The sequence below is a fragment of the Erpetoichthys calabaricus genome, chromosome 2 (assembly GCF_900747795.2).
Source record: "Erpetoichthys calabaricus chromosome 2, fErpCal1.3, whole genome shotgun sequence".
Classification (NCBI taxonomy): domain Eukaryota; kingdom Metazoa; phylum Chordata; class Cladistia; order Polypteriformes; family Polypteridae; genus Erpetoichthys; species Erpetoichthys calabaricus.
Genome location: NC_041395.2, coordinates 142222193 through 142235172, shown reverse-complemented (window position 1 = coordinate 142235172; position 12980 = coordinate 142222193). Strand labels below are relative to the sequence as shown.

Sequence of the window (12980 nt, the reverse complement as noted above, 5' to 3'; positions counted from 1 at the left end):
ATAGAACAAATAAAAAGACATATTTGAAACATATACTGAAAGTAATAATTTGTTATCTCCTTTGCATTATCATCTGCAACATTATCACCTCTCTGCACAATATCATACGTAAAACATTAGATATGCAAAATGTATTCTCCCAAGACCTTCTCTGTTTCATGACTAGCAGTAGCTTGGCTTTCAGTCTTTAGTAGTGTATAACTTCATAAAAAGAAAGTGAGATTTTAAACAAAATACTGGAGTAAGTCTTATATCAGAAGTTTCTGTTACTTACTAATCTTGGCGCAGAATGCCCACACACATTGTGTGGATAATTTTAGCAATTAGTGTATCAACCAAAAATAGTATCATGAACCTGCTAACAAAGTGAGAGAATCCCATGTGTACTCTAACTTAAGAGATTTATTTATTTGTTTGTTTATTTATATTCTGCTTTGCTTTGCTTTAGTGTTTGTCAAGGAGTACAATCTGTTACAATTTGGTTCTGTTTTAAATTCTTCTTCACGTTTTATTTTTTCCTGGATTTTCCTTTTTACTTTGTGGTTTTGAATTATGCATAATCTGGGTTTGATTACCTTTTGTTTAAACACTTACTTTTTTTAACATCTTCCTCAACCCCATAATGTTTTAGTATAGGCCCTGCTGTTTTTCTTCTGTAACTACAATGTTGCTAGGCTCAGAGGCAGGAAGTGACATCAATAATAATTAAGCATAGAAGTTCACATGAAGACTTCCTGGTTATCCGAGTTTGTGGATAAAAACCTTTATTTTATTGAGTGTATCTTTGTTTGACAGTTTTCTAGCTAAATATCCTGTGCTTTGATCCTTTTGGGATTGATGTTAGGAATTGCTTATAGGCTTAATAACAGAACTATTATTATTTCGGCTGAACGAACTTTGTGTAAGTTTTGACAATGTTTCCTTATCTGATCCCTTTTTCATAAAAACTTGCCTCATCTCCCATCGTGGCAGAATGCAATCATTAACAGGAATGCTAAAACAGAAATCTGTACAGTCTGTTTTGCAACAGTATTGCAGACGTTTATTTGAACAAATCAGTGACTAGAGGGCTAAGTTAATGCCCATTTTCTCCTATAGTAACTGTAAATCTAAATAAGTTGTAACATACACCATGTAAATGGAAATGTTTATGTTTCAAGTAGCCTGTATTGTCATACTCTCAATTTATTTTTTCAAGTGTACAATAATTTTGGGAGTAGTGTTTGATAAGAAAATGGGACTTAAGTTAAAATGTAAAGTTTAAAGGCTATGATCAGACAGACATTGCTGTTCTGAGCCGAGACATGAATTCCGTATCAAAAACGAGCTGTAGTTACTGGAGCAGAGAAATGTGTTTGCTGAGATTTATGTTGGCAGTAATGATATATGGAAATAAGTGGAATTATGTAGTATGTTAGACATGGTAAGAGAGGCTGGCCTGAGATGGTTTGAACATACTTAAGGAGCAGAAGGCTACTTGGTAAAGAAGATTGGACAGGTCAAGGTAATTGAAGAAAGAAAGAAAAGATGAGAGGCAGGAAGTGCAGGAAGATCTCTGCAGTATGCTTCTCATAGAGGAAGCCAATAGAGAAAGAAATAATTTGATCAACTATCAGTTAGACACGTATTAAAGTAGACAAATTGGCTACCTTCATCAATTACAGTAAGATCTCATTTTACCCAATTTTGATCAGCTTTCTTAAAATTGTATCTTCTATCCCCTGAAAATATTTCCAGTCAAGGTCAATTTTTACCACCATTTACTGAGAACAGACTGGACATTTATTTTATCATCAGATGACATGCACCTAACCCACTTTACTTTACCGCCAATAGTGGGCTTTGCAAGAGCATTTTCTGATGCATTTCAGGCACCACAGTTAGACAAGGAATGGATATTCTAGTTTCTCAGATAATAGTAACGATCTTACAGAGATGCTGACTTTAAGGTTTGGTATAAAAATTATATTTATTTGTATCAAATCAATAACAGCAAACATAAGCAATGCAAAGAATTATACAACTCCGGGTAGGTTCATGTAGTCTTCATTTATTCCTAGATGATTGTTTGACCCCTACTCATATTTTCACTTTGTTTCTGCCTAAGTCCTTCACCTCTTTTCTGTTCCATTCATCGTTTCTTTCTTGTCTTTTTGCCTTTCTTTCTTGAGGCTTCCAAAACACAAAGGTGATGTACAAAAAATATTTGAAGGTGGTCCCATGTATTCTTGATCCTTAGTAGTTGCTTTACTTTTGTATATTTAATATTTAGGTCACCTTTTGTGGAGACAGTAGATTATTTTTAAATCTTTAGTAAAATTAAATTATTAGCTGTTTAGGCCAAACATAGACATAGGATTTAATCGTTCCCTTTGCCAAAAAGCACCAAACTCTGTTTTTAGAAAATTAATTTCTTATGCAACTGTTCTTTACATTTTACTGCACATTTTAATCAACTCTGATTTTTCATGGTGACGAGCAATTGAGAAATAGTAAATGCTAGTAGAATCCTCACACTTTTCATAAGGAGGATTATTTTGCCTAACAATTAAATTGTGAAGCTTATATTTCAAATTTTATTTTAATCCTGCTCCAGAGATTAATGGGTAGTAAAAAAACTGCTCAAGCTATACCTCATTAAAGATTATCAAATAATCTTAGTTAAGGATTACGCAGAGGACAGTTTGAAATGAGAAATAAAGCTGTTAATAGTGCTACATGAGTATACCTAAGAAACAACCATATTTGGTTGAAATGTTAGTGTTATTTACTACTATTGTGCCACTTAAAACTATTTATGCTGGTTTGTAGTAGTCTCTCAAGGAAGTCTCTGTTTTTTGTTTGGCATAGTGTACTAACTGTTATGATTCTTGTACTTTTGTTAATTTTTTGTGGGCTTAATACATTTTTGTTTAAGAGTTTTTTATTTATTTTCCTAGGTTTTGAATAATGCATTGTTTAGTTTTACTTTAATATTTTGCTTTAGTTTTACTGCAGTGGGTTGGTACCCTGCCCGGGATTGGTTCCTGCCTTGTGCCCTGTGTTGGGTGGGATTGGCTCCAGCAGACCCCCATGACCCTGTGTTCGGATTCAGCGGGTTGGAAAATGGATGGATGGATGGCTTTAATTTTATTGGAGACCTTGTTATTTATTTTTGTAGTTACAGTGGAACCTCGGTTCACGGCCATAATTCGTTCCAAAACTCTGGTCGTAAACCGATTTGGTCATGAACCGAAGCAATTTCCCCCATAGGATTGTATGTAAATACAATTAATCCGTTCCAGACCGTACGAACTGTATGTAAATATATATATTTTTTAATTTTTAAGCACAAATACAGTTAATTATACCATAGAATGCACAGCGTAATAGTAAACTAAATGTAAAAACATTGAGTAACACTGAGAAACCCTTGAACAACAGAGAAAAGTAACACTGCAAGAGTTTGCGCTATAGTGCGAGGAACCGCTCGCTAAAAACACTTTTTTTAATGAGTTTTAAGCACAGGGGAAAAAATGAATTTGAAAAATCCGTAATTTAATAAACCACCAAGAAAAGTAACATTGCAACAATGCAGGCTACAAACCGATCACTGTAAACAGAACTGAAAACAAAAACAAGCCTTCTCTACCTTATGCGTCCCTCACTCTCTCGCTCACTCGCTCTCTCTCTCTTGCGCGCGCCTGTGTGTATGTGCGCGTGTGTCTCTCTTTTGCGAGCCTGGAGCGCCTGTGTGTCTCTGTAGCGTGCTCCTGTGTGTGTGCATGCCTCTCTCTCATGCGCGCTCCTGTGTGTGTGCGCGTCTGTCTCTCTCTTGTGCTGCCTGTGTGTGTGCGCGGCTGTCTTTCTCACGCTGCCTGTGTGTGTACGCGGCTCTCTCTGTCTCTCTCTCTGGTGCTGCCTGTGTGTGTGTGTGCGTGTGTCTCTCTTTTGCAAGCCTGGAGCACCTGTGTGTCTCTCTCACGCGCTCCTGTGTGTGTGCGCGCATCTGTCTCTCTCTCGCACTGCCTGTGTGTGCGCGCAGCTCTCTCTCTTGCACTGCCTGTGTGTGTGTGCATCTGTCTCTCTCTCGTGCTGCCTCTGTGTGTGTGTGTGTGTGTGTCGCGCTCTCTCTCTTGCTCGCTGCACAGGAAATGCACAGGGAGAGACTGAACATGTACAAACTGAAAGGGAACCTGGCATGTTCGTATACCGTGTGTGTGGTCGTGAACCGAGGCAAAAGTTTGGCGAACTTTTTGGTCGTAAACCGATTTGTACGTGTACCGAGACGTTCGTGAACCGAGGTTCCACTGTATCTTGTTTTGGTCTCCTGTAACACCATTTTGTTTTTTAATGGATTCTGCCATTTTATGTGCCCATCACTAAAGTATGCCCTCAGAATGACATCATAAGACATCATCGGCAAATATAATTTAATCCTATGGAGCAGGTAGAACCTTGTCTAATTTTACAAATTCAAAATAAAATCATTTTGTGAGTGTTTGACTAAACATCATTCTGATTCTTCAGATTTTTTGGCTAGTTTTTTTTCTTTTTTCCGTGTTGGCACTGAGTTCAGGTACTCAGTTGTTGCCTTCCTGGTTTTGACATCCACTTTGCTTTTACCTCATTTTTGTCTCCTGATCGATTTTATCCTGCCTTTATGGCCTAACAGTTCTCCTTCTCCAGCAGTTCACTGGCACACCTACAGGAGCCTCATCATGTTGTGCTGTCATTGATAAATTATCCATCCATCCATCCATTTTCCAACCCGCTGAATCCGAACACAGGGTCACGGGGGTCTGCTGGAGCCAATCCCAGCCAACACAGGGCACAAGGCTGGAAACAATCCTGGGCAGGGTGCCAACCCACCGCAGTTGATAAATTATCCTCACACTTATTTTTATGTAATGTTTGCATTATGTTTGCCTTCAGCATAGGAAAAGTTTGTAGGACAAAAATTTTAGGCTGATTTTGTGATAGTGAAAATTATGTTCTTACAGATGTGATCATACACCATTGTTCTATTATAGCCAGGGTTTAGACCCTGGCTCTTATTTATTTTATTTTCTACATTTCTGTTGTTTTTGTAAATTTTAATCAATAATTTTTGGTGTGTCTTGTTAGTCCTCTTGGTTTTGTTTATGTGTCATTAATTGTGTACTTTAAATGGGAGTCTATTCCTTGTGTCCTCTGGATGATACCCCAAGAGGGGGGACTGCCCAAACATCACCATTCCTGAGACCTCCCTCTGGCTGTTTAATGTCTACAGATGAAGATCTCAGAAGATCATTAAAGTTTTATGTGAATTTACTGGTTTTTGACATTTTTTGTTGTTTATTGGATTTTAGACTTGAATTACGTTTTGGGACCAGTTAGCCTAGGATTACCTTTTAGGCAACCTGTTTTTTGCCCTTTTTGAACCTTTTGAAATATTTTTTAAATAAATATTCTCATTTATAAAGATTTATTTTGTGGACTGTGTTTTCAAGTCAAAGGCATTTTACCATTTCCTTTTCCTTGAGAGGCAACCAAAAGATATTTTGGAACTTAAAAAGTTTCCTAATTTTTGAGCCAGGTTAAGCCACAGCCTCAGGTAGTATAGTAGGGGCAGGCTGGTTTGGGGTGAGGCTATTTTTTCCAGGCCTGCACTGATGGCTGCTTGGAAGGCCTCACACACTTTTTGTTTTGGTCCTTACTCTGAATCATGATAACCATGCTTATAGGTTTAAAGAGATTAATGACAATCAAATTGCAAGAAACACAGCCAAGATTTTGTTCATGAGAACCACAAATGATGTCTGGGATTGTCAAATTTAAGATTTGCCAATGTGACATTCAAAGACTGACCATCCATCAATATTGCAAAATGTAATATTTATTTGTAATAAATTGAATACCTCTGCAACTAAGTAAATGGCACTGGCATTTGATTTGTTTTTATTTACAGTTTCAAGAGATATGCAGTACTGGTTTTGAAATTCAAATACATTTTGTATTGTAAATGAGACTGGCCGAAAGCCATAGGATTATTGAGTCTAGATTTGCAAGAAAAGTCGGGGCACAATCTCTTTGCTGGGAAGAGGAGATAGACGTTCACAGATTGGTAGAAAGAGTTAGACGTTTTGCTTTTGAGATGAGCAAGTGGGTGAACCACCCATCTGGTAATGATGGTCAAAGTTACATTTAGGAAAGTCTAAAATGCTAGAGGATTATGTTTTGCTTGCATTCACCATGTGCTTTGTGTTTTCCATTAATAGTTCATTCTTGTGAGTATTAATCACAGTAGACACCCCTTTTTAAGTTTAGCTTTCTTTGTATTATTCTAGGTATGAAGGGCTGCAACCAGGACATCCTGTCTGTTATGTCATGTACATTAGCCAGACATGTATTGTTTAAGCCACCTTTATGAAATTTAGATGTACAAAAAAGCTTTGCCAATTTTGCAGGTCAAGGTTTGCTGCCAAATCAAGAGGCCAAGCAAGAGAAACCTGTTCCTAATCTGCATATCCTGGGAGTCTTTTTTCTTGGCAAATACACCAGCTACGCTTTCAATGTTCTCCTCTTTCTACACTTGTAAGTTTAATTTCATTTTCTTAAACTTTTAAGTTTTTAATATTCTTAAATATATAAAAATTTACATGAAAGTTAAATTTTAATAATTTAGTCTACCAGAGGGAAAGCTCACAAGCAATGAATAGACTGGGATCAGCTGGACACCAACCATCCTTGCACCATACCCCCTTAGCATGCAGACATATTATCTACTGATTTATAGGTTAAGCAGGGTAGTACACTTTGCCTCCTGTTCAGTCCTGAGGACTTACTGTGGCCAAAGGTGTCTTTCACAACCAGCTTCTTCTTTAAATTGTACTTCTACCTTATTTAAGCAAGCAGTTATTTCCCATTTCTTATATCATTCCAGAAAGTGCAAACAGGTCAGGCTAAATGTGTATTCATTGAAGCAAGAATGTGTTTGTGCTACATGAGTAAAATTAATTCTTTGTAATATTTTGCTCCTTATTAGTATTACTTAATTATTATATTACTTAAGTCTTTATGTGTTAATAAGCACAAAAGAGAGTTTGATGCCAAAATAGTTGCTGATCCATAACATTCAGTGTTTTTTTTTTCAGTTTTTGTATGCTCGGCTCATTATTAATCGTCAGTATTTGAATACTTTTAAGAGAACAAATTTAACAGAATTGAATTCACACACTTTTTATGATGGAGTTATTTTTTAGCTTTTAGCTTCAAAATGAGGCTGCTTTCACAGGTGGTAGTTGCTGTCTTTGGTTTAAATTAATGCTACTTTTACACTCCTGTCCAACCACTTCTAATTATGCAAGGTTTCAAAACAAATTGTACATCCACACATCCATACCTTTTGAGAACCTACTTAATCCAATCTAAGAATTTATGGATTGTGGCATTGGATAAAAGGCAGACTGATCCGTGCAGAAAATATTAGCATTTGATTTCTGAAGAATGTACCTACGAGCTCTGCATTAGCTGCATAAAAGAAGTGGCAGAATGATGGAGTCTTTAGTTGGCCATAGATTTTTTTTCTAGAGTTGCTGCCTACTTCTCTAAAAATTAAAGAGTCATATCCATGGTGGAAGGCTTGATACTTAATGATTCTAATGGGTACATTTCATACACATTACAGATAAAGACATTCCATTATTTTAATATTGTGCTTTTTGATTTTAATTTTAATTTTCTTAGCTTCTCTTTTCTTCTTCTCTGAAAAATAAAGCCTTTTGGGTTCTAAAAGTGTACAATTACTTTTTTATTGGCACTTTCTTTGATTATTGTTTAACAATGATTAAGTCATTTAAGCTATACTGTAGTTTTAAATGTATAATTTAGAACATTTGTAATTTTATTATTGTTTGTTTGTTCATGTATTTTTATTGTTACAAATACAATCTTTTGTCAATGCCTTTTTTTTTTTTTACGATATTTTGAGTGTTTACATACTAGTTTATATTGATGTCTGCTCTTATTTTTTCTAAAGATATGGACTCTCACATTCCGCATGTGAAAGAGGTTCTACAACGGTAATGGTAAAGATCATTTGTCTGTGAAATTAGTGAAATGTGAATTCCACAGGGAAAGTATTTTGTTTTTTGCTTATGAAATTACATGAACAGGATTAAGCATTGACAAATCTGTGGCTTTGGATATTTTGAATTGAATAATACTAGAAAGAATAAAACAAGTACAGGGATTTATGGGGTTCACTAACTGCTACCGCTGATTTATTAAGAATTTCAGTACATGCATCTCTCCAATAACTTCCTTAGCTAGGAAAAATCATAAGACATTTTTTGAGCACAAGAAGCACACAAAAAAAAAATTGAAAAATTTAAGAAACTATTTACTTCCAAACCAGTGTTAAAACATACAGAGCCATCCTGTCAATTTATTTTGGAAGTGAATGTGTTCACAATCAGTGTAGGGGTGCTCTTGTAGTAAAGGTCTCAGAATTTGTCTTCCCTTCACACTGTGCTTATTTTTCCAAAAAATTGTCACTAGTGAAGCAAAATTATGATGTTAGTTTGGAGAAATCTTATCAATTAACTGTAGAAGAATGAAGACATTGGATGAAAGGGACAAAATTCCCATTTATGCCTTTTGTAAACCATAAAATCATTATGTACCAAATTAAATCCTTTGTTATTTAATGTTTTATAACAACAAAATGTGAAAATTTTCAAGGGGTGAATAATTTTCTTAGGCACAGTAAAATTGTATATATATATATTTAAAAATGTTAAATGTTAATTTATGTTACACATACAGCATATAAATACATAGTCTATAATGTGTCAGGGGCACAGGGGAGGCCACTGTAAAGGGTGTGTAGAATTTGTGGTGTCTCATGTGTGCACTGTAGTTGCGTTTGCAAGAAACATTCCAACAATGGACAACTAGAAGCAACTAACTAAACCTTTCTGGTTATGCTCCATCCACAAAATATAAGAAGGGGGCAAATGATGAAGAACAGTTTTCCTATTTTCTCACAAGAGAAGGGAGCTCCCAAGGGGCGGTTTCAAGCATTGCGACAGAGATAGCCAGACAATAGGGACTCTGTCGAAAAAAACTAAATGAGTTGCTGTCCCATCATAGATATAAAAAATATGCCTGCCGCATATCCTGCTAATCAGTATCCAATGACACCTTCAGTGTATTTTTTACACTGAAGGTGTCATTGTAGTCAGACAGATGGCTTTATTTTAGTGTAACCATCTCCTAAGATGCATTTGTAAGAATTGCAGACATACTTTGTTCACAACAGTTTAAGTAAATAGAGTATAAATAATTTCCCAAAACGTGTAAATCTTTCTCAATATTAATCACTTTTAATTTAAATATTTTTATAACAATGATTATTGTTATTAATAGGATGCTTCCTAGTTGCTTTCTCTTTAGAATTTATCCGCATGCCACATATAATCTGAAAAGGAGATCATGTAAAGTGCTAATCATGTCTGACTGGGCACATTATGTATATGTAGAGAATGTTTTTAATTTTTCAGAATGTGCTTACATCTAGACCCTGAACTTAAGCTTGCCCTTTTTCCCTTTATGTGTGGCAGTAAAAATGTCTAACGCTTCTGATTATATTGCAATTCTAATGATACACCTTATGGCCATACACTTAATTTTATCGTTTTTTTGTCTTCCCCAAACATTGTATACATTGGCCATGTTCTTAGCATATTTCCATTAAAATGTGGTTTGTTAATATTCTAGTAATGCTTTGTGAATTAAGTTGTTTTCTTTACTATTGATTATTCTAAAGAAGACTATGACACTGTACAGTTTTTCCCATCCCTCTATTTAGTTGTTGTCTTGTACTTAACTATACCACCGAATTCTGACTGCTCATGGGTATATATAAGCAAGGCAGATCCTTCAAAAAGATTCATTTTATTTTGATTATTTGGGGTTTTGTGTACTTTAGAACCTATGGTGTTCTCTTTCTGCTTTGACTCTCTTAATTTTTAGACTTTTTGCCTGTCTTCAGATTTTATCTTGTATTTATAATTTTGCATCTGCTTATCCTATGCTACATACCAGACAAACTGTTTTCTGTCCACATTCCTTAATGAATTAACGTTACTTGTTCACTTATATTACAGTTCACCTGGTATGTGAGAGACTGTTTTCTAATGTAAATGAACTATTTTAGGTTCTAAAAACACTTGTGCAAATATGAAGTTCAAATGTATTGTCACATGTACAGAACATAGTAAAATTATTACTTGAATGTCTCCCAACGTGCAATATGTCCCAGTATTCCTAGTGAAATAAGGACCTTACCTTGAAACCTTTCCTAAAAGCAATTTATTCAAATGTTAGAAAGGTGCTCTTAAGGTCTCATGATCGTCACTGTCAGGCTCATATATTGTGAGGTGACAGTTTGATTTTCCAGCTTCACAATTTATATTAAGACATTCAGTTCAGCTGCTGTGCTTATATAACATATTATTAAAATTCATTTGAACTAAATAGCTGAATTTTGTAGAGTTACACGATTTTGTTTTTTACTGTATTTTGTTACTATGGTTATATTCATAACTGAACACCAAGAAAAATTTCTAGCAAATATAGTACAAGGCAATAACTTTTGACTAATTAATTCATTCTGCATGTAAAAATACATTTCAGCTTATATTATTTTATTTAGACTCTGAATAAGCAGCTTCTTTAGCAGTCACGATTTCTCCATTACAGTGAAAGGCAAACTGCCTTTCTAAACACAGTTACTCTTAACATGAGGAAAAAAATATGAGTGACTTCAATAGCATATTAGAAAATTAAAGATTTCAAATGAATAATCTGGTTTCACATCTAGAATTAATTGAATGTATTGTGCTGCCCCTCAAGAATGAATTTAATTAATTACTGAATATGAAATTTCAGTTCTAGCCTTTAAAACAAAACCTAAACATTGTTGCTTAGATATTGATAAAAACTCCCATGTTATTTACAAAGCCAATTCTTTATATAATCACTTTTTATTATATTGAAGTTGTCCTTGCTTCATATAAAGTGTCTTTTCATATACCTTTACCCAATAGTTTAAATGTGAACCTTTGTTTCCTTAAAATATATAAAGCCAATTGTACATAATAGAAATAAATGGTGCCATTTTAACTCAAAGCTTATCCAAACAGTTAGAATGCCTTTTCTTCTCTTCTCCTTGCTTCAGAAACAGCATCTTACAGATTCTTGGATATTTGTGGATATTTGTTATATTCACCGCCTTATGTAATACGTTTGATTCAATTATTGATATTTTTTGTTTTTTACTGAAAGAACAAGAGAAAAGATTTACACCTGAGCTGTTTTTAGATACTTTCTGTTTTTTGAGGTAGTAGCACCGGGCTTCAGTAAAGCCTCAGAGTAATTGTTCACTAAATTTCACACTAAAATCTGAAGTGCTCACAGAGTTTGTGAAAATTATGTAATACTTTAAATAATGTACAGTAAACTGAAAAGGCAGAATTTGTATTAGTTTGCTGCAGATTATGTAACCTGTTCACATTCTGCGCGCACATATTGTTTGTTTGAAGTTTGCACTTTCTTCCTTTGTCTCCGTGGGTCTTTTCTCGAGACAGTCCTCTTTTCATCACATACCATCAATGGTGTCATCAATGGTTAGGTTAACTGCCAACTGCAATGGACTGATGACCTGTCCACAGACACATCCTACCTAGTGACCAGTGCTGCCAGGACAGGTTCGGTCTCACGCAACCCTAGTTGGTTTAAATGGGTTGAGGAATTTTATGTTATTGTGGATTATTGGAAGTCATTTTACATACAGTATGTACAGTTTTAAAACATGATTAAAGATTTTTATTTAAATAAATTACTGGTTATCTTCAGAATTTGTTTTCTAATTTAGTTTAAATTCCTTTTTAATGAAAACCCACTAAATGGTGTTTTATTTCATCCAGTTTATTAAAATGAGAGCACAAACACTTCACTAAAGACCTGTTGTCAAACTGGAATTTGTTTTTGTCTCTGGGGAGGTTTGAATTTTTTTGTATTATTTTCTTGCCACCAAGAAGCTGCATAATAGAACTTACAACTTACCTTCCTTTGCAAGTTTTTTTTAAATCCTTTTCAGGTGCAAACAGCAACATTTGGTATTTGTAGGGTAGCAGGAAGCAAGAGCTTCTGAAAGTTTTGTATATAATCAATAGCAAAGGGAGGAAGTAGTTGTGACAGGTACATGTTAAGAAACCTGGCAGGGCAAAAAGTTTAGTAACTTATCAGCATTCTCACCACATAATCTAAAAAGGTAAGTGTGAATCCACAGAAAAAGATCAAACAATTGAAAAATAATTCTAGGTAAATCAGTTACTTCATGATCAAGCAAGCTGGTGAGCATTTGAACTTGAAAGGTAGTGAGGACAAAGCAGACATTCTAACAATGGGATGACATTTAATCAACTACTGTGTGGGCAGAAGTGTTTGTGCTAGGTAGTAAAAGACAGAGCTAAATATTATAGGAGGCAAAGCAGTAGATCGATATACAGGTTGAGGTGGAGGGCTTTCTACTGCTGTCTTCAAAAGCAGCTTCAAGTGTCATATTGTGAGCATGAATACATTTTTTGTATTTGAGCTGGTGATGGTTAAAGTTTGTATTTTAAAGGCATTTTACTGCATCCTAATTATCGTCCCCCTGGCCCAAATAACTTTTTGTCCTCTACCTTCAAGCTGTCTAGGATTGTTATTATTGGTGATTTTAATACTCATTTAAATGATGATTCTGATAACTTTACTAAAAAATGTATCAAGCTGATTGAATCTTTTAATCTCACTCAACATGTCTCTGACCCTACATTTATAAAAGGATATACATTGGATCTTCTCTTTACCCTTGGTATAAATCTTGAGTCTATTGGTTCTGAGGATCTGGGCATTTCTGATCACAATTTTATTTTATTTGAATTTTCTATTAATTCTGACCCCATGCCTTG

General features: G+C 34.9%; 1 protein-coding gene across 2 annotated transcripts in view; it reads left to right on the top strand.

The window, feature by feature from the left end:
• Positions 1-12980, top strand: part of si:ch211-51h4.2 (uncharacterized) — a 377084-nt gene that overhangs the window by 118824 nt on the left and 245280 nt on the right. For both annotated transcript variants that reach the window (XM_051923955.1, XM_051923956.1), the window contains exon 6: positions 6429-6555. In XM_051923955.1, coding sequence (XP_051779915.1) covers positions 6429-6555 — 127 coding nt within the window. The remainder of the gene's footprint in view (positions 1-6428; positions 6556-12980) is intronic.